The sequence below is a fragment of the Platichthys flesus genome, chromosome 15 (assembly GCF_949316205.1).
Source record: "Platichthys flesus chromosome 15, fPlaFle2.1, whole genome shotgun sequence".
In the NCBI taxonomy this organism is placed as follows: Eukaryota; Metazoa; Chordata; class Actinopteri; order Pleuronectiformes; family Pleuronectidae; genus Platichthys; species Platichthys flesus.
Window position 1 is genome coordinate 10,738,701 of NC_084959.1, and position 27,784 is coordinate 10,766,484.

The 27,784-nt window shown below is 42.9% G+C and overlaps 2 protein-coding genes across 2 annotated transcripts; one reads left to right on the top strand and one right to left on the bottom strand.

The window, feature by feature from the left end:
* Nucleotides 1–3,920: 3,920 nt before the first annotated feature.
* On the top strand, nucleotides 3,921–7,210 carry LOC133969205 (uncharacterized protein C11orf87 homolog). Its single transcript, XM_062405514.1, has 2 exons — nucleotides 3,921–4,225; nucleotides 4,651–7,210. The coding sequence occupies exon 2, from the start codon at nucleotides 4,755–4,757 to the stop codon at nucleotides 5,187–5,189; it is 435 nt and encodes a 144-aa protein (XP_062261498.1). The 5' UTR covers nucleotides 3,921–4,225; nucleotides 4,651–4,754; the 3' UTR covers nucleotides 5,190–7,210.
* Nucleotides 7,211–13,898: 6,688 nt separating this feature from the next.
* mybbp1a (MYB binding protein (P160) 1a) lies at nucleotides 13,899–26,749 on the bottom strand. Its single transcript, XM_062406295.1, has 27 exons — nucleotides 26,527–26,749; nucleotides 25,567–25,662; nucleotides 24,975–25,058; nucleotides 24,816–24,890; nucleotides 24,531–24,638; nucleotides 24,199–24,389; nucleotides 23,907–24,077; nucleotides 23,477–23,594; nucleotides 22,949–23,238; nucleotides 22,732–22,842; nucleotides 22,518–22,643; nucleotides 22,070–22,276; nucleotides 21,842–21,950; nucleotides 21,656–21,749; nucleotides 21,086–21,246; nucleotides 20,840–20,974; nucleotides 20,530–20,676; nucleotides 20,028–20,201; nucleotides 19,773–19,930; nucleotides 19,469–19,603; nucleotides 19,219–19,312; nucleotides 18,558–18,689; nucleotides 18,369–18,437; nucleotides 17,202–17,315; nucleotides 15,135–15,239; nucleotides 14,916–15,040; nucleotides 13,899–14,510 (listed from the first exon to the last, which is right to left on the bottom strand). The coding sequence occupies exons 1-27, from the start codon at nucleotides 26,701–26,703 to the stop codon at nucleotides 14,129–14,131; spliced, it is 3,888 nt and encodes a 1,295-aa protein (XP_062262279.1). The 5' UTR covers nucleotides 26,704–26,749; the 3' UTR covers nucleotides 13,899–14,128.
* Between the last annotated feature and the right edge of the window lie 1,035 nt (nucleotides 26,750–27,784).

Below are 27,784 nucleotides of genomic sequence, written 5' to 3' on the forward strand. Positions count from 1 at the left end.
TCGCAGAGGGTTACCATTAAACTGTGCAGTGCCTCTCAGCTCGAGTGAGTGTTTTCAAATATTTTGGGGTGGTTTTATGGTCTACATCCGCACCGCTATGGTTCACTCCCTCATCAAGCTTGTTTCCAGGCCCAGCAGGCAGCGAACAAGCACGGATAAACCAAATGCTGCCTGGTGCTGGGCAGGTAATGTCCAGTGTGCAGATGTGTGAAATTAGATGGGGTATAAACTTCTCAATCTGTTTTATTTTTTTTGTCGTTACACAACTACTCCATCAATCTTTAGGTGTAACACTGTGAAAAGCCATCAAGGAGAGAAATCATGATTGGTCTTAATTTGTGCATGGTCAATTCTTTATGTGCGATTCTTCTACATTCCTCTCCTTTTCAAAAATGGATTTTAAAAAGCTATATTCCCTCTAGTGTTCCACAGGGTTTAATACTGGGTTTGATCCTTTTTTTCATCATAAGATTCTTGAAACAAATACAAATCTAATTAAGAGTACAATAACTGAATTTTATTTCAATAATCCCTTCTGCAGGTGAACACCAATATTCACTTGAAAATGATTAATACCGCCACGGAGATATATTTTCACCCTTGTTTATTTGTTTGTTTGATAGTTTGCAGGATTAATCAAGCTACTTGGGGAATAGGCTGTTCGTTTAATAGTTTCATTGATTCCCCCAAAAGGTGTAATTCATGGATCTTCATGAAAAAGGTATATTTAAGGGAATAATATCTATAAGTGTGTGGAACTTGGTGCAGCTTGATTTAATTTAAAGGGACTATTGGGCCGAGATATTCTAGTTGTAATTGTTTTCTGTGTCGTGTTTTTTAAATCTTTTTTTTTTGTTTATATTGACCCCCCCCCCCCCGGCCCTGGAAGGTTGTTGGCTTGAGGATTCTACATTTGTTTGAAGGCTATGAATATGATTATCAGTGGCTTATCTGTGGGTGAGGGTTATTCCCCCAATGTGGGGCAGCTTGACCTAGACGCAGAGAAGACCTGTATGAATTTTAAAATAAGTGCTATAATCACTCTCCATTTAACCGCCCCCAAACATATGCCACGCTTTAAACTGTGCATGAATAGTTGTATAAATCTTTCAGCATGCACTCACCTACAGCGAGTTTATCATCCAGGGACCCTGACTTCCTCCAAGGCCATTCATTTTTCATGGAGCCCCGCTGGTGATGGAGCATGTCCACAAGTAGGACTGGGGAATTACTGTGAGAATCTCAGACGCTTGGTGGAGCGAATGCAAAGTAGCAGAGAGACCTCTATCGGATTTAATCTCCCTCTTTGCCTTATCGGTTATCACTACACATCTCCATTAATATGCAATTCTCTGACTATAAGAAGTCAGAGAATTTAGAGCTGGCTGGATTCATAATAACAATCATGCATCGTATAAGGCTCCGAGCCAATCACATCCTGCTGTAATTGCTCACATGCTGTCAGATCTGCTATTGTTCTATTGGCCGATTTGCATTTGTATTATGGAGGCTAGCATAGCTGCAGATATTGGACATAGAGAAACGTGAAAGTTCAGCTTTATGCAGGATTCTCTAGAATAATTGAGTATTGACATTCTTGTCAGGCGATAGAGTTGATCATTTGTCGGTGGTCAGTGTCTTGTTCGATGCTGCAGTGTACGGTGGCCGAGAGAGCTCAATGCACTGCAAATTCAGAAAACGTGCATAAAACTGCGAAAATGACAATGGAAAATTCCAGGGGACCCCAAAGAATTATGAACCTGGCTGTAGTACAATGATTTTGGAAGTTCCAGCACCAATGATGAGCAGCAGACTACAATCACTTCAAATTTGCAGTTCCTTGAGCTCTTTTGGGCACTGTAGCAATGCTGGAGCAACAAGCTGAAAGCAGCTGGCCTCAACATGATCCACATAGCTGGCTTTGTCCAGAGGGAGGGAAGTGCAGCTTGATTCTCTGTTGCTGTGGACAATAATTCTCACCTCGATGAACACATGAGCAGTAAACTGACACCACTGACCGCTGGAAGACACAAGTGACCCGTCCTGATCGTAACAGATTCCCATTTTTTGGAATGACAGCCATGACATCTGTGCTGATTTTGCCCGGCCATCCTCAGAGGATGAATTCTGCTGACTTTGGTTTTCTCCTCGCCCTGCTGTGAAACAATGCAAGAGGTGTGCCGATGGAGCCGTGTTGCCTCAGATACCAGTAAGAAAGCACTGATATCATTGTCATGGCAACAACCATTCTATCCTTCAGTGTGGTGACCAGTAAATAGCTGAAATAAGGTGTTGATGTTAGGAAACAATCTCACAGCAATGTGATAATTTTGCTTTGTGTTGCAGCAAAAGTCAACTTGTTATCGACAGACATCAGGTACGAAGGGGTTGTGTGTTATGAATCTTATTAGCAGAATTCACTGCTTTCTTCACAAAGCTGCTTCCCTTCAATCCAACATTAAGTTTTCTATTTTTTATAGGTGTGAACATGAGCCGTATTGCTTTGTGCAATGCATCATGTCCATATATTCATAATAGCCCATGAAAAAGTCAATTATTTTCAGTTGGAACAAGCAACTCAATTCAGTCTTCCTAGAATGAGCACATGAGTAACATGGAATCAGCTCCAGACAAAATGAGTCACTAAAACAGAACATGGACATTTTTTCTCTGCTTAAAAGTGGTTTGAGTTACTTGAAAGCCTGAGTAGGTCAAGGTACGGCCTCATTGTAGAAACACCTCCTCACCGTGTTCTCCTTTACCCACACTTCTATATTTGGAGTCTGCCACACTGCCTGCGGTAATCTTATGGTCAGGGGAGAGCTGAGCTCAGTTTGGTGGTGATCTAAATCAGTGGCTTTCAAACTTATTTCAAGGGTTTTAGTTTTTGACCTCTGTCAAAGAGGTTATGTTTTCCCCCCTTTATACATATGTCTACTCAACGGATATCCACGAAACTTGGTAAGAATGCAGTATGGGTCAGGGAAAAGCCTTTTACATTTTGGCACAGATCCGGATCAGAGGGCGGATCCAAGAAGCTTTTTTCACACTCCGAGGGCATAACAATTTCTATTGATTTCCCATGGAAAAAAGGAAACAGACACATTTAGGGAACTGATATATATGAGTGCTTGTGTGCAATTTGATGCAGCCTGATTGAATTTTAAGAGACTGCTGGGCTTTGGCTGAGGTATGAGTTCTATTGAGTGCCATATCGTTTTGCATAAGAGTTATTATTTAACTTAATAATATCATACTGAATTTTGCGATAGTTTCATCTTCCAGCTCATCACTTATCATCATCATGACTGAATCAGTAAACCCAGGCTTGCCCTGGAGGACCGCCCAGACTCCTGAGTCAACTTTGGACTGGGGTTCATTAAAGACTTTAAAAAGGTCAATAAATTAAGCATGTTATTATATCACACTGATGTACATTTAGATCAACCTTTGTAAACGCTCAACCTTCTCATTGAACCCCATTTATTAGTCCCAATTTCTTAAAGCGAAACATCAGTGTTAACATATTCATGCTTCTCAAGCTAGAGGTGCATGTGGGATCTCTACAATACCAACTTGTATAAGATTCTGGGAAAAGCCTTATAATGGCTCTTAGCTGTACCCACATGCATTACAACTGGACATGATCTCCCTCTCATAATTAGGCTTTAACGCTTCAAATCATTTAGGTTTGCATCATGTAACCAACCACACCCTCAGGAATGCCAGTGGTTGTAGATCAGAGTAAAATATGGAATTTTGCCTCTGTGTTTGAGAACTAATGACCATATACAGTCATTAGATGGAAACGTTGGCACTGACTATATCTGGAGAAGGAGAACCCCAGCCCTGCCAGCTGACTGGTATAGACGGGACCTTTAATGCAGCTGCAGCTCTTCGTTCAGATGCTGGAGCAGCGGATGACCGGAGAAGGAGGAGGAGGAGGAGGAGAGGAGGCAGATCACGGCTCTGTTCTAATCGCATTTTCTAAAAACCCACTTCGATTCAAACTGAGGGCTTTTGTTCATCCCTCCTTCCAGCCTGCTCGGAGCATTTTCAGCGGAGTCCAGGACTGAGCGGATTGCGGCAGTCTCACGCGTCCTGGCTGATCGAAGCTCACCAGCAGCATCACGTTGTATGAAATAACGTCACCGCCATCCAGTTTCCCCCATTTACACAAATCGGCTCTCCACTCACGGACTGTTCCCCCGGACTCTTTCATCAGGTAAGAATGGGGAATTTTTCTTCTTTTGATCTAAACTGGCTGTGTGTGTGTTGCTGTGGAACAGATGCAGACATTATCCTCTGCGTAAAGATGGCATTCCTGTTCCCCGAGAGGCTGCTGCGTGGAGATCAGGAGAAGATGCTCTTGTAAGGAGGACGTTGTAAGGCCTGTAGGATATAGAAGATGATAGCCCATTGTCCTCACTGCCTCATCTGATCCCTTTATACACTGATCAGCTGCATAATGCTCCACTACAGGGCTGTGATTAAGTGCATTTTCCCATGTTAATTGTTCCAGATTGGTGTGTTCCTATATTAAAGTGGCCTGGGCCAGTTAATGGGGGTGTGTGGGCGTGTTTCTGATGGTTCTGACGGGCAGCCTCCTCTGGATGAGCAGTGGTCTCATGTGTCTTCTCTTCGGTGCAGGTAACCACATGTGCGGGCCGGTGTCACCGCGCTGAGCCCCGAGAGCACGCAGGGGGTAGACTCGGGTCAGAGACACAGAGCGTGGCCGGGGGAAGGTGGACCGGATGACGGACACAACCTCCGAGGCCCCGCGGCTGCCGGAGCCGCTGCGCCGCTGCCACGGGGCGCTCCAGGCCATCAACGGCAACGGCACCTGCGTGGAGCAGCTCGGCTTCTTTCCGCCGTTCTCCTCCACCCTCGCGCTCCTCGTGCTGGTGGCCGTGCTCGCGGGGGTCGTCCTCGTCTCCCTGGCAACGTTCCACTTCCACAAGAGGAAGCTCCGGAAGAGGAAGATCCAGCGCGCGCAGGAGGAATACGAGCGCGACAGTCGCAGCCCCAAGCGCGCAGCGGCGAGCGGGGATCCCGCGAGGCCGTGCGTCATCGTGCGGCCGGTGAGATGCGGGGAGGTTCAGCCCGCCTGCCGGAGCGAGGGAGGCGGGGACGTCACCGGGGCACCGGGGGAGGACGAGCTGCACGAGGCGGTTGCTCTGGACTGTTAACTCAGCGCAACTTCAGGGAACGGGACTGTGGAATAACAGGAAAAGCAATAAGGCACAAAGAACTCCCACACCCACCTCTGCTGCTTGTAGATGACTTAGAAACAGCAGGAAACAGATAAATGCAGAATACTGAGCAGAGTAGTAGGCCTAAACTACAGTGGCGCTGCAGATGGCTGGCAAGTTAAATGGAAACCGGAATATGTAAGAAGAGAAACCAAAAGAATGTAGATGCTTCCACACAAGTGAACTTCAGAGTTCAATTAATCAATTAACTTCCTATCATGCTCTGAGGTATAAAAAAACTGATCTGGCCAATTTGATTCTTTTTTTGAATTAAGATGACAAGACAATGATTTACATCCATTGGATAGACGTCAGTATTTAAGGTTGGAAATTGTGCTAGACAGCCCACCTTCGCTGGTGCATTAGTTTAATAAGAAAAACCGAGGAGCGACTCCTCTGCAGGTGACTGAGAATGTCAAAGCGGGACGTGAGCCGACTGTCACAACAAGGACGGGCTGCTAACAATTACATAGAGAGGCTTGTAAACCCCCTGCATTACAAAGATGAATTCACAGTTTGGAGGTCAGCGACGTGAGATGTGGAGGGGAAAAGCGATACGATCAAATGAGAAATGTCCCGAGGAGACCAGAGAATGATGCAGGCCGAATGGATCCATTTGCTTTGTGTTGCGGAGAGGAGGCGTTTTGTGCTGGTTCAGTGTGGTTCCACTTGTCCTCACAGCGGGGGAAAGGTCACTAGAAATCCATACCAAGTTGTTCTGAGTGATCACCTGTATCTCGAGGTTAAACATTTCAATCATTAAGAGAAGCCCCCCCCCCCCACACGAGTTTGATGAGTAGGAAAAATGATTTGAGTCTTATGCAAACTCATTGCAGTCGCCAGATGTAAAAACGAGTTGAATGCAATTTGGAGATTGTTGATTGTGTTAGATAGCGCTCTCCACCACTGCCACCAAAACACCAAATGAGGGGAATACCTTTTAGAAGAATGGTGTTCATCGCTCCGGTAGTGTCCAGAGGTTTTTAGAATCGATGCCAAGATATGTCGAAGGTGTTAGGGTTAGGGATCACCTGGTCGCCCAACACCCGACAAAGCCACTTTATGTTGGATTTCCCTTTAATCTGTTACCCATCTGCTGGTTAGCCATGTGGCCACACTCCTTCCTCTCACACTCGTATATTTAGCCAAGCGATATCTCCTTAAGGGAATTGTATAAAGTATTTGCCTGCTTTGACTTTTGGACCTCCTCCCCCTTCCAAGCCCAAAAACATTGTTTGAACCTCAGAGATGTTTAAACTTTAAATCCTCCCTGGGATGTAACACACTGTTGTGTTGAATTATTAAGAGTTGATGACACAACCGGGAGCATAATGGCTCGCTGATCTGCCTTGGCATGTCCTCTGACACACTACCAGTATGTAGTTAGACTATAGTGGATGTTGTGGTGCTGTTAGGCAGTGAAAAAACTGCACATAGGCTATAGAAATAGCTTATTTGTTTGCGTAGTATTTTTTCCTTCAATTAAGTGACTTAGCATATTTGCATAAAGTACTGTCCTCCAATGTCTGTTAGACATCTGTAGCTAGCTCTAGTTAGCCTGACAGGATGCAAGACTTCTTTGCTGTAGTAATGCACATAAGATATTTTTCTTTGATGTGTCAGATAGTCAGTTTTTGCGCTAATAGAGTATTTTCTCTTTTTTTTCTTTGAGTATTTCTAATGTATTCTCTGACATGTAATAAATTGAGAATCCTTCCAGTAGAGGGTTTCTGTTGAAGCCGATCTTTTCTTTTGTTTATGATCCTTCATATTGCATAATAGTGGGCCTAATAGAAATTCTGTGTCATTCATGATATGAATTCATTGTAAATGTATGCCATTATGAGAGCTGGAATGTTTTACAGTAACATCATCTTTATGGAGTTCATATAATCTGCCTTATCCAAGGGAAATATGTACTATTCAAAGTTTATAAATAAATACTTACATTATGTTAACTCGTTGAATGTGTCAGTGATCTTCAAATCTGAATGTTATGACCTAGGTGAACGTGCAGCTTCCCAGCCCATTGAATGAATGGCTCATTCCCATCATTTATTGTACAGGTGATGTTAGATGACAAGAAAATGTTTGACTGGATATTCATTTCAGCCCCCATTTCCCTAGACATATGTAAATGACCTCACCAGGGGAGATCCACAGACTTTGGGTCTTATAGCTACCAAAGGACCACATCATTGCATAATGAATTCTCATAATAAATTAACTTCATGTACTGTAGAACCATGTCTGTCGAATACAGAATCAGATCCAGTGCATGTACAACATAATGTCTTCTCTTTGGACAACATCAATCTTTCAGTGACCTCCTGACATGAAGGTTATCCACGGTAGTACCGCTCTTAATCTCCACAGCCTTATGGCCTGTGATGGCGCCATGGCATGTCTCATTGGAGGTCAGTGGAAGAGAATCAGCATCAGTCAGTGGGTTGGCCAGATACCAGGAGACAATGTTCCTAAGTGTCCCCTGCAAAAAAGACAGGGGATATGAGGCAGTCTTTGGCAAGACTCCAGATCTGGAAGATGCACTGACAGAGTGTCTGCCCATCTTATCTCACCAGCATAAGTGAAACCAAATGAAACCATTTATCTTGGCAGCGAAATTGGAAGCAAGTCAATAGAAGATGACTAATGCTTTCTACATTTAAACATGTGTTTCCGTCAGGACCGCTTATAGAATAGGATCCACAATATGTTCTCATGTGGTACTGTTGTAGTCATGTCTGTACCTATCTCACATCTCCCTGTTTGATGTGACAGTGTGACACTTTCCATCTGCTAAAGACAGGGTTGAATTCTATGTATTTGTTTAGTGGCAAAACACCCCTCTTGTAATTCATTGGAAGGTAGGAGGAAGCCAGAGAAAGAGGAAAGCTGGTGATGAATGGATGGACAATAACAGTCAGATGGATTGATTGAGGTCAGTGGCTAGGAATGGGTAGGAGGTCAGTAAGATTGGGTGGAGGTCAGAATCAGAAAGTGCCTGTAGAGTTCAGTGCATAGGAAACAGTGAAGGTCGGTGGCTGTAGTAGATTGAGGAAAGTGGTAAGGAATGGATGAAGGTCAAATGCCAGGAATGGATGAAGGTCAGTTACTAGGAATGGATGAAGGTCACTGACATGAAAAACATGAAGGTCAGTGGCAAGGAATGGATGAAGGTCAGTGGCCAGGAATAGGTGGAGGTTAGTGACTGGGAATACGATGGAGGTCAGTGGCCAGGAACGGATGGAGGTCAGTGGAGGTCAGTGGCCAGGAACGGATGAAGGTCAGTTGCTAGCTATGGATGGAGGTCACTCACTAGGTAATGATGAAGGTCAGTGGCCAGGAATGAATGGAGGTCAGAGACTAGGAATGGATGGAGGTCTGTGGAGGTCATTGGATGTCAGTGGAGGTCAGTGACTGGGAATGGATGAAGGTCAGTGGCCAGGAATGGGTGGAGGTTAGTGACTGGGAATGGATGGAGGTCAGTGGCTTGGAACGGATGAAGGTCAGTTGCTAGCTATGGATGGAGGTCACTCACTAGGAAATTATGAAAGTCAGTGGCAAGAAATGAATGGAGGTCAGAGACTAGGAATGGATGGAGGTCAATGGAGGTCATTGGAGGTCAGTGGAGGTCAGTGACTGGGAATTGATGAAGGTCAGATGCCAGGAATGGACGCAGGTTAGTGACTAGGAATGGATGGAGGTCAGTGACTAGGAATGGATGGAGGTCAGTGACTTGGAGTGGATGGAGGTCAGTGACTGGGAATGGATGGAGGTCAGTGACTTGGAGTGGATGGAGGTCAGTGACTGGGAATGGATGGAGGTCAGTGGTGGTCAGGGACTAGGAATAAATTGATTCTAAGTCGTTATAGGGAGGGGAGACGGTCACTTGCTGTGAAATGAAGATTAGAGGTCAGAGGTCAGTGGTTTGGAGTGGATTTACTGTGAATAGATGATTGACTGCTGCTATTTACTGTCAGGGTAACAGAGTTGCATTAAAGCGAGACAGAGTGAGTTATTTTTGTGTGATTTAGGTTTGCTCAGGGAATAGCCTAGTTATTGTACACAGCCTAATTTAGAATTAATGAGGCCAGTTTTCAGGGTTTTGTTGTCTCATGGGAGTGGCTCCTCTGAGCTGCACAAAGACTTTACAAGGGTGTTGGTTGTCTGTTGATTATTACAATTTAAAACATTTTAGTAAGATTATATAATCATGAATGACTTGCTCCTGGCTGAGTAAATTCTTGGTTTGGAAAAGTGCCACAAAAATTTAACCTATTTTCTTTAACTTTTAATTATTGGATATCCTGGTCTACAATTTAAGCCCCATTATGCCTCCACCAACAGAGCATTTAGGAAAGCTGTGAGGTTTCACTTCCTCCACCAAGAAGGTTATGTTTGCACCCGTGTCTTATGTTTGTTTATCTTTCAGCAGGATTACACAACTCGATTTCCATCAAACTTGGTGGAGGGATGAGGACACGACCCAGGAAAAGAACCCATTACACTTTTATCTTGCTGTCTTGGTTTCGTTATTGAATTGTTGGGAGTAACCTTGGCTTTTGAGACATGGCTCGGACTGTCTCAGTGAATCATTTTATAATGTAATCTGTTGAGCACGTACAGTTTTCATTGCTTTCCCCCCTCTCTTTTGTGTGTGTTTCCAGACAATCATTGACTTCCTTTCATTTCTGTAACGTATGAAGATCAACTTGCAGGCACCAGAGACTTGCACGAGTTGGCGGTCGTTGGTTTTGTTATGCCAGTCAGTTTCTTTTTTGAACACACACACACACACACACACGCACACACACAGTTTTACCTCTTGCTTGCTTTTGGAGAAGGTCGACATTATTATAAATATTGCAATGTGAGTTTTGTAGAGAGTGACAAGAAACATGGACCAAAATTGGTATGGTCCTATAAATTATTACTGGAGGAACCGAGAGATTTCAGCACAGAAGTATTTAACAGGAGAGGCAAAGTGGGTTGTGATGCACGCAGATTCCGGCCTCCTCCAATAAGTGGTGGAACGACTCTGATTGTTCCTACAAGGCCTGACAGGGAAAGTACTGGGTACACTAATGAATGGGTTTCTGGTTGCACTCGATATAACACTAACACCCTGCCAGCGGGCCTGCCAACCTGCCTGCTGAGGAGCATCAGAACAAAAAAGGGCCATTGCTTTTTAACAAAAGCAAAATCGGTGAAGACAAAATACTGTAATGATAAACACTCCACAGTCCACTGCGTAATAGATCAGAAAAATAGACTGCATTTTACAGCGTGATTGCATAGGAAGTGAAATATTTCATAAGGTAAAGGGATGGATCGGGCCTGCGCTCGCTTACAGCCCCCACATATTTATGAGGCTTCGCCCTCGACTTTGCAGCTCGGTCTGATTATTCCACTGAGCTGTATTAGCAGATTGGCTGCGCGCTCTATATCTCATCTCGCTGCTCCTGTTCTCACCCCTGCTGTCACGGTTCGAGGTGGATGATTTGTCACCAGCAGTGTCTGTTTATATGCTTCATTACAGCAGGTTGAAGCTGTGGCTGTGAGGTTACCCGGTGCTCTGTAGGCCGAAGAAGGAACAACAAATCACACTTGTCTGAAGGCTGCATTATTTTTTCTGTGGTGAAAGTTTAACTTTTAAACTCCTTGTTGGAGCGGTTGAACACAAGGCTTTGCTCTGTACAACATGATATACACATGTACTCCTTATTCTCCTGCATGTCATCCATAATTTTGACCAGAACCATTACTGACACAAGTAATCATACAAATCACCAATGAATGATTTCATTTTTATAGGGAACAGTCACTCAAACAGAGCAGCAGGAGTACAAATGGGACAGAATCAAAACATTGCTTCCTTTTCCAGTATTAAAGCCATTTCCAGCAGCAGTGTGACTGGCAACGTAAGTCTGTATGATGGCGTTTCAACCATTAGAACAAGACTAAAATATCTCAACAACTATTGGATGGATTACGATGGAATTTTGTGCATGATAACTTTGACAGTCTTTGCTGTTAGCTTCACACGACCTCCCTTTCTAAATGCCTCTGGCAGAAAAAATTAACACATTTTTGAATCTAGTTGTTTATTTAGATTTTCTTTTTTCATTCGCTTCATTCGGCCCAAGGAAGAGTTCTCATCTTTTCTGGGACCATGACCAGCGATTTATGCAATGTGTGGGTGTGTCTAATATTCACTCTTATTTAGCTGCTTTTAGTCTCCATCAAGTCCTAAGGGAAAAGTCGAGGTACCTAATTGCACCACCATATTCACCACATAGTTTTTAACACTGTGTTTCTGCTGTGTGGTGCTGAGCGGATAGTACACAGTGAGTTTATGACAGATGCTGCTAAAAATTGCTCTGTGGAGATGAGAACATTTACGGTGGGTTTGTCACTAAAGCACACACGCACACACGCATAAACACAAATTTAGAGAGAGCTATTACATTCACTGATTATTAGGTCAAATACATCACCGCTGCAGATCCTGGCTGCAATACAGGACCAAACAACTAATTTCCTGTCATGCTTGCAAGATGATCCCACAGAAAACTATAAAACTATTTTGTTATACAACTGGGGACAACCACCCTTAACTCCTGTAATAATGTAGTTATGATTATTGAGTAATCATGTTATAAAATCTTTTTTAGTATTACTTACGTATAAACAAAACTTTTGAGGATCTTAAAAAGTATTTTCATTTATTTATTTAATCGTTCATTTCATACTTAAGATGTTCACTGTCCACTAAGCCCCTAAATCACAGTAAATCAAACCCACAATCAATTTTTATTAAAGTGTACATTTTATATTTCAAATGTTATTTCTACTTCATGATAATGTGTAGAGCGAGATTTATATACTAACATTAGTAGGATAAATACACCCCCAATGCAGGTCCTACATGACCAAACATCAGATTGCATGTGTAATGCTTGTAAGATGGTTCCCGTTGAAGGTTCCTGCAGTAAAGGGGGCTTCTGGATGAGATTCCTGATGGATGGCTCTGCCACCTTGCCTGACACTCTTGTAGATTTATGGCTGCACGGCTTCATGTCCCGTACAGTAATCCATTTGTGGGCCGCTGCATCATTTCGGTGACAGGTAAATTAGAGTTGTGTGCGATTTCTCACCTTGGCTTACAGCACAAAGGCAACTTCACCTCCTCTGCAAAGGCGTGTGACATTTTACACTCTGATATAATGGCGTAGCATTTCTGTCAGTTCGCACATGTGACATATTTTTCTTCAGCCAGAACAATGCCACTGCACCCGCAGTCTAAGAATACAAATCTTCTGCTGAGCACATATTGTATAACATTAGAATTTGACTGTGCCATCACATGTTTATCGTATTATTTCAGTGTTTTTCTATCATTATATTTCTCATTACATTTTCCCCTTGTGCTGCGACTATTTTGTGCTCAAATTTTAATTCCTCCTACAGAGGATCAATAAAGGTACATCACATGGAGTCATTTCACAAGAATCATTGAAAACACATCAATGAGTCTAATACTAGATGTCATGTCCTTCATTTCAAACCAAACCAATGTAACCTCACAAACTGTCTTGCTTATTAGGCCGACTGTGTATTAATAAGCATCTGAAAAAAGTTTAGAATAAACTTTCCTCTATATAGCATCTTTCAAAACACATTTACAAGATGCTTTCAAAGTTAAAAATGATACAAGAGGACAATCAAAACCAAACAATTTAAAAGTTTGCTTTGTTCTCCACGAGGGGTTAGTATTAGCAGACATAATATACAGTGCTGTATTAAAGTTTTAGGGACTTTAGAGGTTTATATCCTGAACAGTCCTAAATTCATTCTGCAGCCAGAGTCATTAAGAAGTTATCTTCAGCCACAAGAAGGACATCGAGTCCTGCGACAGAAGGCACCGCTCCCACAGAGCCTTGATCTCAACACCAGAGAGTCAGGCAGTCTCCAACTACTGAGGAGACCAGTGCAGCTTTAAGGAGAAGTGGTGCTGTTTTCAAAGCAGAGGGTGGTCACATCAAACAGTGATTCCATTTTGGTCTTTTTCTCTTCACTTTGTATTAACTTCACTGATGATTAAAAACTATTCCTGGATGTTATTTTGGAAGCATCCTCCCTAAAGTTTAAATGCCTATAATATTTGCATTGATTGACTTTACCTAGATTTCAAATTTCAAATTGGTCATTACAAGCATTAAACTTAGATTTTCAACCTAAACTAGATTTATTACCAAGCAGTTGTTTGTCTTCAACCCTTCCCTAAAGTAAATCTTAAGAGATCATGTTCAAGATGTCAATGCTCTCACTGTAACCTTTGACCGTCAAAATCGAATCAGTTACTCCTTGAGTATAAGTGAACATTTGTGCCTAATTTAAAATAATTCTCAAGGATTTGTTACGAGAACGAATTCATGAGGTTCAAAAGGGTTTTGTGAAGTCAGAGTGACGTTTGACCTCCAAATTCTAGTCAGGTCATACGGATCCGAGAGATGCCGGGTGTAATAAAAATTCCCAACAGGTTTTCCTGATGTTCACGTGAACACGAGGCCACCGTGACCTTTGACCTCCAAATTAACAATTGTACCAAAATATGAAGAAAGTTCCTCAAGGCATTCTGGAGTTGTTTATATATTTTTAATCAAAAGCCGCACATTAGAAAAATAATATTTTCCTAATTCACTCCCACACATTGGAACTTTTTAGTATCTCATACGGCAACATATTGCCGGACACAGAGTGGCAGCGGTGATTACCATGTGTGCAGCAGACAAATTAACAGACGAAGACACGGCCATAAAGGAAATTAACAAAAAACAAATTTGTGTCCATTAAAAATAACAGTGTCCACATCACTTTGGCCCTCCTCCCTCTTTCTTCTGTTTGGGCTTTTTCTTCTTCATTGCCATCTTGCTCTCTGGTTGTGTCTTGCTCTTCTTGGCCGGGTTGGGCTGAGATGCCGGTGCGCCATTGGCCGGTCGCTTCTGCTTTGATTTCTTGGAGCGTTTCTTTTTGGCCTGTCCTTTGTCGGCCCCTGGTTTGTCGGCCGCTGGTTTGTCGGCTGCTGGTTTGTCTTCGGGGGTGGCTTGCTCTACTGCGACTCCTGCAGGCTCTAAATCAAGCATTGTGCGCTTTTTCCTCTTTTTACTTTCAGGTAGAAAGCCCTTCTTCTTCTTGGGAAGGGACTGTTGTGCGACCTCCTTATCAGGCTTTATTTTTTCTACTTTGGGTTTCCTGCAAAAGTTTACATGAACATGAATGAGTTTTAAGACCTATGTAAGGTACGACTGATAAAGAAATATAAGAGCACAACTACTTAAACTTGTCCATTATTGAAGATAAGGTGAAGTAGACGAGTCCAGAAACACCATGGGAAACCAAAGTGAGTGTAAAGAGATAAATCCTGACCAGGGTGTTTTTAGAATAAGTTATCAGTTCACTGTTGGGTCTTGTTTGTAGTTGTATTACATTATTTAGAAAGAACTACAACACACTGAACCAGTATTAACTAACACACCTACAAGCCCATTGGACAAGCTTTTGTGAGAATCTGTGCCAAACAGAGACACATAACAGAAAACTGATCTTTCACTTGTCCAATATTTTGTTTAACACATCGTAAACTCCACATGAACTCACATGACTCCAAAGTGCTTCATGACGGCCCAGTAGGTGTCCTCCATCTTGCCGGTCCGGTTAAACGTGAGGACGCTGGTCAGGCCCTGCAGGACCGTTTGAAGGGGCTCCAGGTCAACGGTCAGCTTCTACACAGAGCGGAGACAGGAGAGGCAGAATGTCAAACCACATGATCAGGTCCCTCTCTTATGATGTCACCATCACACTCAAGGCCCAACCTACCTGCTGGTGAACGTGCTTGACGAGGAACTGAGAGAGCTCCAGGGTTTTCAACACCTTCTCCCTCACCACCTTGCTCTCAGTCTGTTCCCCAAGCTGCTGAAGACACTGAGAGAAGAGGACGACACTGGTGTTACAGTCACTGTGAGATTATAAATATTGTACAGTTTGACTCATTATTACCAATGATGTTTAGTAAGTGTTAATTAACGTGGTAAGTGAGTTACCTATGTACTATTTTGTGTTTTCATTGTTCTTTATTATAGTTGAGTTAATGATGCTTACACTATTGCTGATACTAAAATATCTCTTGATCCACGTTCCCCTAACTAAATCAATTTTATGGTTCACTTTGTATTTAGAAGATAATGGAGATGTGACAGGAAGAGAGAGAGAAAAAGAGGAGAAGATATGCAACAATGGTCCCAAGCTGGACTCTTATCGAGGATGCAGTGATTAAATCGTCAGCATCCTAGAGTCCCTCGGCCAAAAGGACATCTAATAAATAAAATAGGGCATTTAAACTCGCAAAGCCTTTAGTGAGAAAGGAAGAGTCACTGAAACGTCCGTGACTTGAGTTTGTCTAAACCCTGATTTAGACATTTGCAGCTGATGAGGCTTCAAGACATATGTGATAAATGGTTAATAACAATATAATCTGCCTATAGAACAGCTATAGGGACATTTATTTGTCATCGGTTCTGTGACTATATATAATTATTATTTTAATATCTTCCTTTACATACATATTCTCTGTATTTTCATATGTTCTCTTGTCTACCTCATGTGTGAATTTCTTTAGCTAGGATCAATAAATCTTATCTTAGTTATGCTCGACTAGAATTCAATATTTGTTTATTAATCAACCTGAGCAGCCCACAAGCTGTGTGGCTGACGGATACAATAACAAACACTGTGTAACCCCAGTATTTTTGTCACTGTCATTTTTACACACAAAACTAAACTCTTCATCATATTCAACGATTAGCCGAGCAGCTCAGAAGTCACTGTCTCATCTTATGATAACATTTAGCCCCTGGAAATGAAAACAGTGTTGCTGTTTAGATGGCTCAGTTTTTTTGTCAAGGAGGAAAAGAACACAGAGAAGAATTGGTTTAGTGACGAATTGCAAAAGCATGTAATTATGCTAAGCTTTACTCTCCTCTGTCCCAAGGACACACAGAGGACAGTCAGTGCCGTTTTTACTCTAATCATCCTTTATCACTGTATGACGCAAACTCATAAAGCCTGAGAACAATATAATTAAAATCCCCACAAGCCTAAAGGGGCTCGGGTGTATGAGCTGTGGAAAAGATGGGTAGTTACAGCCTCATGTTCACACAGACATATGAATTTTAATCAGGCAGATATTGACAGACAAAATGCGGAACTACAGTCTAATGGTACCAGGTCAGGGCACCCACATCACCAGTTACGGCTGTAATTGTCATACAATATTCTCTCATTTTTCATTCGAATGTGGGGTGAAAGGTTCATATATATATATATATATGAGAGGCTCAAATTCAATACACAGCGCATCCAACTGCCTGAAGTAGTTCTCCTTGTGAACCAGCAGAAGGCGCTCACTACCAGCTTGTCGTATTTGAATACATTTAACAAATTGTGCGTTGAAAATAGTTTGGCCTCGATTTTTGCGAAAAAGTGACAGCCGTAATTTAACAGGAACCGATATGGTCAAGATTCCTGTTAGACCTGAATAAAATGTTTTTTCACCACTTGGGGCAGTGCAGCTGTAAGTAATAACAACATGGACATGTTGTTACTCTCTAAAGTTAATGTGTATTATTCGTATAAATCTACAAACCTGTTGTAGTATGTTCATGTTCTTTAACAGAAGTGTTGTACGTTACAGGTTATTTCCACTACAATAGGACTATAAACCACCTCATTCAAACTGGTGAGGAATTGCTAAAACCTCCTGTAAAATTCATATATTCCTTTAACAGCAGATGGTTTCTTCCTGACTTCCTGTGTTTGGCAGCTGCTCCGGCTCTCTGTTACTCCTGTGATGTACAACACATGTGATGTGGAGCTGTGTCGACTTACCGCTGCCAGCTGACCTGTAATCTTCACACACAGCTCTGTCCAAGGAGCACCGCTCAGAAGCTTCTGAACCTCCCTGCTCTGCATCCCCCGCAAAACCAGCACACAAGCTTGGCCCTTAAAGCAAAGACACACACACACATGAAACAATGTCCATCAACAGGACATCTAACATACACAAGGAGTTAACTGCAGAATGAGCTGCTGATAAATGTGGATTCAGCAGCTGAGATGGAGGGAGCAGGTTGTCAGAACTTTGTTTTGGCTCAATAACACACACCTTGTTCTGTTGCTGTAAATAATACAAGACCAAATCTGGATTAATCAGCAGACAAAAATAGTCTCCAACAGATTTACACTTCTCTCCTCTTTCCAAGTAAGGTGCTAAAAAAAGACCAATGTCTCCAGGAGGTTGGGGAAGTTGGAGTGTAGACCAATGACAACGGGACTTAGGACAATATGATAAATACAGACCATCAGCAATTTTACACTTTAAAGCAACACTACGCAACTGTTTTATCCTAAAATAGCAGCTTCCAAAATAATGCTTTGGCTCTCTGACTTGGAGTAGAGAGAGTGGTACCACTTTCATTACCGCTCCTCACCCTGAACGTCTGTTATTGCTCTACTTGAGCGAGTACAATCTCCTGTTAGAAGTGTGGAACTGACTGATTGTCGCAGAGTTAATTGTCAAAATCAGGTCAATCGCAAGGATGAACTGTACATCAGTTAAAAGAACTATAAGGCAAAAATAATTTGAAGTAATTCGAATAGTTTTTTACACCCAATATTCAGCCAGGACAATTTTAAAATATAAATAATTTTGAATAGTTTTTGGTGTATTTCTTACAGCAGCAGCTCTTCTGGGTCATGAAGCTCGGGATCATGGGTAATATCCACTGTGCAGTCGTGTTTCAGGTCAGAGAGCGGGACGACACGGTCAGAGGTCTGCTCAACACATTGATACTTTGTGCTATACGTCGTTCGTTTTTTGTCTTTGTGCAAATTAGTGATGATCGCAAGACTTTATTTCTGGCTCCTTTCTGCCTAACCACCCAGTGTTATTCCTGACAATCACTTAGCAAACTGTATATAAACCATTAGATAAATGGTCATCAGTAATTTAGCTACATAACTGTTACTGCTGTAGAAAAATGTGAAAACATTTACCTGCTGATGTTGTCTGACTGCAGATGTGATGTGCTGCACAGCTGTATCCAACAGACTCACACACAAAACCTGGAAAACAACACACGAGCTGCATCAGTAACTGTGAGTGGAGACTCCCTGTGACCCTCTGCGTCTGTGGTGTCCTGACCTAACTTCTGCTCTCTGAATGACGCGTGTCGCTGTACTCACGGGGAATCTGTTGAACAAGTCTGTGAACATCTGAGCGGTCAGAGGGCTCTTCCTGCGGCCCATGAAGGAGGTCAGAGCTTCCCTGAAGACGGCCGAGACGCGATCTGCATCCAAGTTACCCATGAACCTCAGCTGCAAACACACAGACGCCATAAAAGATGAGACAACACACACCTTTCAGGGTCTTCTACCAATTGAGGCATGTCTGTAAATACGTAAATATAAAAAGGTGAGATGAGAGGGTCCGGAGTAGAAAATAAGTAATCTTAACATGTTACAGTGGGAAAAGAAAATGTGTAAATAATAAAATGAATGGTGACTTAATTCCATGTCGACTTAAGGAAGTTGCTAATACGATTTTAAGTTTGACTGAGTTGGAGAAGTCGGAGCATTGACTAAAGCAAAAGGCAACAATGGAAGCACATTTTAATTAATCACTGCCTACTAGTGAGTGACTTGTCATTAATCAATGGCACTGCTGCTTTCCCCATGTCAAAATGTCTGCTGTGAAGTCTCATTACTTTCAGTTACACTTCCGTCATTTAATAGAGGTTTAGAAAAATAAACTTGGAAAATAGAATCTCCGTTCACCTCCATTGTATTTGGATGGAAGCTGAAACCTCAGAAATGTGACACATGAATTAGTTTGTGGAGAACGTACTTCGCTTTCCGCTGACTTCTCATCCGTCTGCTGCTTTTCTGTCTCGGCGGTGGGAGGAACTCCTTTCAGCACCTTCACCACGTACAGAGACGCACTGCAAACACAGTGTGTGGAGTGAGTGGAACGGTTCAGTTCAGATTGTTGGTACTGTATTGGCTCAAATGTGGCCCATGTAATAACAGTATTAAAACCTAATCTATCAACTACGTAGCCTCAATTTCTTCTCTACTCATTAGAAATGAAATTGTACCTGAAGTAGTAGAGACAAACTGAGGAGTCGTTCAGTTTCTGGGCTTTGGTCATCAGTTTCTCCAGCAGGTCATGGAGCTCCCCCTGTCTGTCAGCAGCGGTCCTGCAGTAAACCTTGGACCTACAAAGCTGGTTCCTGCAAAAAAAAAAAAAAATTATACCAACAGGTCAACAGCAAACGTAATACCTTCATTAAAAGCCTGGTCATGCTAGAAAATTAAAATATACATGTCAGAAATCTTAAGGAGAGATCTGATTATTTTAAAATCTAACGTAGGGCCGTGTCCACAGTAAGAAAGCGTTACCTGAAGATGTCTGCAGCTCGGCGCAGGAAGTCCTGCTCCTGCTGGTTGCTGTCGGAGCTCATTCCTCTGTCGATGAGGTTGAGCAGAGGCTCCACCAAACCCAGCACCAGAGGACTGCCGGCCTGCCGTGCCACGAAAACCTCAATGAGGTCCAACACCTGCAGCGGAGAAACAAAGGGACACAGATTTGAGGTTTGAAAGGTTGAGGACCTTTCCAAAAAATGTTTACAAGACCCCACACTGAGGATAACCTACCTTGATCTTAAAGTCCCGGACCAGCATCTTCTCTTTGTGTTTTTTTGTCTTCTCATCCTTCTTGGCCTGGGCCGCCTTCTTATGCTCCGTGAACACAGCTGCCAGGCCTTTATCCAGCTCCATCATGGCGTCATCATCCAGGTCTTCTTCATCGCTGGCATCCTCCTCTGTGGCCTGAACATTCACAAGGTTATAAACCAGCTCTGCTGAAGAGTCTGATTAGGCCTTAGCCATGTTATTCTCATCTAAAATGTCTCTAGAGACACGCACATAAATGTATAAAGGGCTCCAGCTCATAAGACTTAATATAAAGATGCACATGACAGCTCCCCAAAAGTTAAGAGAAATGATCTAGATTGCCTTAACCTTTGTACAGCAGAAAAAATTGGAGATGCATCATCCATCGTTATTGACAGGCCATGACGTAACCGCATGTAGTTTTCAGTGAGCTTACACAATGTAACACTGCCTCCAAGTGGACAAAAAACAATCATGAACCCACCAGAGCGTTCTGCTGCTGCAACACCTTCATCAAGTCCAAACGGAAATTTTGGTCCACCTCTCCTTCCAATTGCTCCTCGTCTTCCTCTTCCTCCATTGCTTCATCATCCTTGTCCGAGTCATCATCTTCTCCTTCTGAGGACTCCTCCTGGCACAGTAAACACCAGGTTGTAGAATATGAGTATCAAGTGTTTACTTACTAACCGTAAAGATATGTGCATTATTTCCGTGTGATCATTAAATAAAAGACAATATAAACAGTTGAAGGTGAAACAATACGAGAAAAGATTTGTAATAAGATTACAACTGACCTCCATTTCTTCCCCCTCTTCACCCTCTTCCTCCTCTTCTTCCTCCCCATCTTCCTCATCTAGTTTTGTCTTCTGGGTTTTGTCGTCAGTGATAGACACAGCACCGTCCTCCTCATCCTTCTCTGGGTCCAAAACCTAAACAAAGCCCAAGAAATACAGTCAAACACAAAGCTGCCAGTGTCACTGATCTACAGAAATAACTTTCTTTGCTATTTGACAGTGAAATAACTTGTGTGTGTTACTTACTTCTAAGATGGCGGTGAGGGCGGCTTGGGTAACGTGGGGGCAGATGGAGGTGAAGACGGTTTTGCAGACCTGTCTGATGTGGCGGCTCGGCTGGGACAGCAGGGACAACAAGATGTCCACCATCACCTCCACCCAATCAGGCTCCTGCTCCTCCTCTGTGGCTGCAGCAGGGACAATTCACACGTTAAAGAAGAATTTAACTGATTTCCTTGACCACTTGGGTGCAGAGGGACAAGCCGTAAACACAACATCTAACATATTAACAGCTTAAACAGTTGATGAGGCAAAAGGTGGTGAACAGACAGCAGACAGAGGGTAAGTCTGCACTGTATATCTACGTGTTTAGCAAAGCCCTGATTGCTGTTTTCTGCTGTTGTAACTAATTTTACCTGCTTGAGCAACATATGAAACACGCAAACACATGAGTGGCGTCACCTCTTCTAATTTAACTCTTAATAAACTGTATATATATATATATATATATATAGGTGACGCCACATATATATATATTTATATATATATTGAAATTTTGTGTGATTAAAAATCGCTGTGTATGAGTTGAGTCTTCACCTTGCTTCTTCTTTTTCTTCTTGGATTTCTTCTCCTGGGCTTTGTCGACACAGCTCTGCAGGTCCTTCATGATGTCCAGCAGCTCCTCAGGCGCCTTCAGAGGAAACATAATTACAGTATTCAGTCAAGATGACAATTTACCCTTAACATAAAGGGTATGATAATCCCAAAACATGGATGTTGTACCTTGAAGAGGTGCATTCCGACTAATAGGAAGAGCTGCTGGAAGGCACGGCTCTCTGTGGTTTGGCCTTTCTTTGCTTTCTTCTTCAGGTTCGCCACTGACTCCAGCATGCTGAAAGGAGAGTGGAAGAGTGTAGAAGAAGAGAAGCATTGGGTGGTTTCATTATCTTGGTCACGTCCTGCTGTTGCATCGCAGAATACAAACTATCTGAGGAGATTGTCTCGTCCTACCTGTCCCAGGCCTGTGTCTGCTCAGGGCTGAAAGGTTTGTTGCTCTGGATGGATTTTGGGTGGCTTAGCAGGACTTGGGCGTACTGGACCAGGTGGTAGATCCACATGGTGCCATCGGCTGTCGCACCCAGCACTCGCTTCTGGTTGGCGGCCGCGCCTTCGGCTGAGTCGTCAGCGAGGGGCAGGTGGTGCATGGACAGGAGAAGACTGGATGGTGGACGGACAGAAAAATAGTGATGCAGAGAGGCGACAGGTCCCAGGAACAGGATTTGCAATGTACAAATATCCTGTGCTTTCAATCAAGTTCAACAATAACTGCATGTTGTATCCTATCGTAACAGCTGGTTTCTTTCCCTGAACATATCTTCCACACCATCTTCTTTAACAAAGACTGAGAGGAGTAAAGAGAAAGCTGTCTGACAGCAGCAGAGAGGACTTCATGTCTCACCCAAAGAAAGAACTGACGAGCACTGCTCTGGTTTTATCATCAACTGGGACGGAGAGCTTCCCCTTCGTCTCTGCGATGTCAGCCGTAGCTTTCGTGGAGCTGAAGAAAGCGTGGAAGAAGACGAACCTGGAAGAAAAATAACAAGAAAAAAATAAATATTTGTCGAGCCCTGAGACTTTCACATCCCCATCTCTCCATTTGAGGCAAGTCTCACCTGGCCACATCCATGATGAGATCCTCCTGCTTCTTCACCTGGTGGTTGTCAATAATTGAGGTGAGTCGAGAAACGATCCACTTCCTCAGGCGGACTATGGGCTCCTCTTTCCTGAGGGAGGGAAAATGAACAGTTACTTCCTGGTTGTATGCCTCTATCTCCATCACCAGACTTGACATATAAAGATAAACATTTTACAGCGAACATAGACACTCACTGTTCCCGTGCATCCTTGTTTTCTTTCTGTTTGCGAGTGCTGAAGTCCAGCAGCTTGTCGAACTGAGGCTTCGTGAACGTGAGCTTCAGCCAGTCCACATAACCCTGCAGAGCTGCAGGCTGGAGGTGCTGCACCACCCTCCACACCGACGGCACCACGGGGTAACCCTGGTTGGTCAGCGAGGAGAAGGCCACCATCACCACCAGCTGTTTATCCGAGTCCTCACAGCCCTGCAAGAAGTCCGACACGTAGACTTCCATCTCTGGGGCGAGCTTGAAGCGGTCAGGTTTCTGAGCGATGAAAAATCAGATTTAAATTGGTCAAATGTTAATGGATGGGAGCTCCAGTTTAAGTAGCTTAACAATCACTCCTTAATGCCTATATAGAGATATTTTGTTTATGTATCGAGCCACAACACTAGCTGTAACTGTGTCTTATATAAACCGGATGTACCCATTTTTCTAAATCATGAAACATCTTGTAAGAGTTTAACCTGTTAAATAAAATCAACGAAACATCTCCACCGACCTGAGCAGAAACCACGTGCTCCCCGTAGTTCATCATCACCTCCCCGGACAGCACCTCCTTCAGCTGGTCCACAGACAGATGAGGCAGAGCGCTGCCCAGCAGACGGAAGCTCAGGTAACTGGAGGTAACAGAGAGGACGACACCAGGAACACATGAATTTTGTTCACTGGAACGAGGACTGGCCAATATAGAAAGCAAATGAAAATGGAGCTGATGCAGATGGTTTAAAGGCAGTTGGATACCTATGGGAGATTTTGGAGGGATGTGTTAGTTTTGTCTACCACCACCATCATATTAATTGCAGGGCCTGGTAGGACACTTTAAGATCCTGCCATGTTGAACTACTAGATTTATTTTGGTCACAGAATCACTTCTGTTAAATTATAAACTTTTTGCTCCCTGTAGTTTTCCCTCTCTTGTGAGGACTCACTGTGTCGGTCCCTGCTGCTGATCCTTCAACATGCCCTCTGCGATGGCTTTACTCCAGAAGAGCTGGAAGCTGTCCTCCTTCAGGGAGAGCTTCAGGAGGTCCAGGACCACTCCCGGGAGGACGCACTCCTTCTTCACAGAGCGAGCTGCCGTCTTTAACACCTCTACCAGCCTGCCAGAGAACGTCAAATACTGCTTAGATATTCAGAATAATTGTTGGGGTATGTGTAACAGAGGGAAGGGGAACATTAACCTCAATAGAGACCACATGAAGCCGATCACAGTGCTCTTACTTTGGGATGTTTTCAGCGTTGATGATGGTCGAGGAGCCCAGCAGCTTCTTGAGTTTTTTGGGTTTGAGTGTTTGTGGGAAACGCTGCAGCGCCACCAGCAGCAACTGCATCTGTTCCGGAGTGCTGAAGGCTGAGGCCAGGTCAGTTTTCAGTGTGCTCAGCAGGACCTCCTCAAAAACCTCCTCTGGGATCTGACAGACAGGATCACACAGATTTTTAGAAATAAAAGGAATATGTCACACAACTCAAAGTGATACTAAAACTCCTCATGCATTATGTGTGAATATGTGTTATTAGGCCCCTGTATGAACGAGAGTGTAACTTAGAGTCACCTCATTGAGGATGTCCATCATGGTTTTATTGGGCAGGTCCTTCAAGTGTTGTCTGTGCTGACTGAGGCTCTGGAGGAGCTGAACACAACCCAGCACCACCTGCGGCTCCTGCAGAGACGCAAACATGTTACCCACATTTCAACTTGCTCACATTGACTATAATTATTTTTTCAATTTACAACAAAGTCTTTCCCACTGTGATGGGCGACAACATTGTCTCCTATTTTCTGAGTTTAGCTGTTGCACCTGATCACTAAATACATTTGTGCTGGGGACACTACTCACTTCAGAGAGGCGACTGGACTGTTGAAGGGCGAGGACGCCGAACAGGTTTCCAAACATGGCATTTCTGATAAGTTTCTGAAAAACAAAAGAAAGGGTTGAAGGGCAGAGGTCTCACTCGTGAAGCTGCCGCAGCTGAAGGGGGAAACACAGAACACTCACCTTCTTCACTGTCAGCAGATTGTGCTTTTCTTTGACTCTGTCGAGGACACTCTGCAGAGGGACGTCCTCAAACGCACTCAAGACCTGTAAAAGACAAACTTGTGTCAATCTAATGTAACACATGTTGATTATTGCTGCTCAACGAAGTCAGTGCTAGAACTGATCACTTGTGGTTTGAAGCTCAGCATCCACTGTTAAGCCACATGATGACATTTTGCCAATCAAAATTTTAAAAAGGTTGTTGAACATCTTTGGTTATATGCTCATAACTGATCAAAAATTGATAACACTCTTATATCTGCAAGATTAATATGAGGCTACAGTCTAATGAGCTGAAGTTTCATTCTCACAGTTGACTTGTATTTATCAATATTAGAAAAGGATGAGTGACACAGTCAAAAGGGAACTCAACTAAAAGTCCACTTCAACGGCATCTCACAGTTTTGAATGGCTCTTGTTCAGCTGTGGTGAAGTCACCAGTATTAAAACTTTATTTGAGAGCTCTTGAATAACTAGTAAATTGACCTTTGCATTTGGGTTTATAATGTCCCACATGGACAGATAGGTGAAAATAGGGGTGGTTTCCACTCACATGTCCCAGAGCCAGACTGAATCCAGGCCTCGCAGTCTCTCGTGCGTGCCCCAGTCCATCCACCAGCCGTTTAAAGGTGTATTCCATTTCATCTGCCTGTAGGAAACACAGAGCAGAACTCAATGGTCAACTGCTGCGTACTTCACAACTATTATACACTTACACATGTGGAATTTATTTATCTTACTACAAACAATACCTTATTCGGAATAAGGTCCATAGACAAAATGTTGCTTTCCATGTATTGTCATTATAGAAAACTGGGAAAATAGCAAATATTCACAGCTGAAAAGCTGCTTCCAGTTGATCTTTTCTGTTGTTGCTTTAAAATCCCTTAAACATTTTATCAGTCAACTAGATTACGTGAATTCATGTCAGTTAACTAATATTTCAATTTGGGAGTTATGGTTTTTTTTTTAGGTGCCTGATGACATAATGAAACGGTCATAAATAGTGGAGAGGGGCTACATAACAAATGTTTGCCCCTGGGCCCTGTCCACGTCAGAGAGAAACACTGTTCATATTACTATACAGCTGTAGTTACAAGTTACTTTATATAAATCATATAAAGTAACTTGTAACTAAAAACACATATGGTGTTGATGCAACATGATGCAGACAAGAACCTAAAAGTATATAAGGCTGTAAAGGCTCCATCTCAACCACAACATTAAAGCTCTGTTTACATGTTTGTACATAGACAATAATGGATCAATAGTATAATAATGTAGTATTGACAGAGACCAATCTACGTCATACTAATGAGTACTTCTACTTCGTATGCACTTTCACTTGATCGTATCTTTGTGGTATTGTATCATTTTCACAAAACGAATAATATCTGACATTATTACTGTGATAATTAACATCACTAGTTTTATCCTAGGGATCCAGCAGCAGTGGACCAGCGGCAGTGCCACGCTGGGTTTTTAACGGTGACAGTGATCAGCGCTGCTTCACCTTATCGTTGGTCTTCAGGTACTGGATCAGGTCTTCTACCGCCTTCAGCCGGACCTCCTGATCCGGTTTGGCCAGGTCCCAGAAGAAGTCGAGGAAGACCCGGTTCTGCTGCAGGACGCCGGCGGCTCGGACCGGCTCCGCGGTTTTTACGGAGAGCTCCACCATCTCTACAGACATCAGCTAACAGTCAACACTACTACCAGCCCATGCTGCTGTAGCAGGAAACACGTGCCGCACAGCGCAGCTACTGCTTCCGGTTCAAAATTCTTCCCTTCCGGGTTTTTTACAGCCATCAAAAACTTTAATGACAAATTCAAATATCAGCTTTACACTTACATTTAATGAATGAGCCACGCACACACACAAGCCTGTGAGTGTGTGTGTTTAAATTAAATAAAATTGAATTAAATATAATAACAATTAAATTAAATTAAATGGGAAAAAAAAAAAAAACTGCGCGTGCACCTTCTGCGCAAAAGGCCACTGCGGCAGAAGGCCATTGCACCTTCTGTGCAGAAGCCTACTGCGCACCTTCTGCGCAGAAGCCCATTGCGCACATGCTGCGCAGAAACCTACTGCGCAGGAATTGCGCACGCAGTTTTTTTTATTTTATTTTTTTCTGTTTTTTTATTTAATTAATTTAAATTTACATAGTGTACGATATTTTGCAATTAATAAGAGAATAATTTCCAATTTTAAGAATTCAATATGTTGACAACTTTAAGATGGGAATGAGTGGAGTTCAAACCCGGGACATCTGTATCAGGAGCAGTTACTTTACTGACTAGGCCATTCCAGCTACTGATCACCGTGGGGAACTAAGCAGTACAAGTAGATGTCAGTTAACACATTGTCTGCGTGTGTTAGTGTCATTCTATGCTGCTTTTGATACACACTGCAGAGTAAATATTTTCTACTTTACTACATACAAGCCTTACTTAAAAGTTACTTTTATATTTTGGGATTTTAGATACTGGATGATTTAACATGCTTTAAAAACCTATTGTTAGAGAATAACCCAGTAGTTCTTCCAACCTTGTCTTCAGACGCCTGCACACACCTCACATTCTGCTGCTGCTTGTTACAATGTGATGTCCTGAGGCTGCCCCCTGCTGGCTGCTGGGTTTCTCTGCTGCTCTAGCTTGGTTTTTGCAACTTGTGTTTAACTAAAGTTGTCCATAAAAGAAAATCTTTAATATCCTTCAAGGGCAATTTGATGTACAACCAGCAATCAGTGCACGAAAAAAATAGACCAATA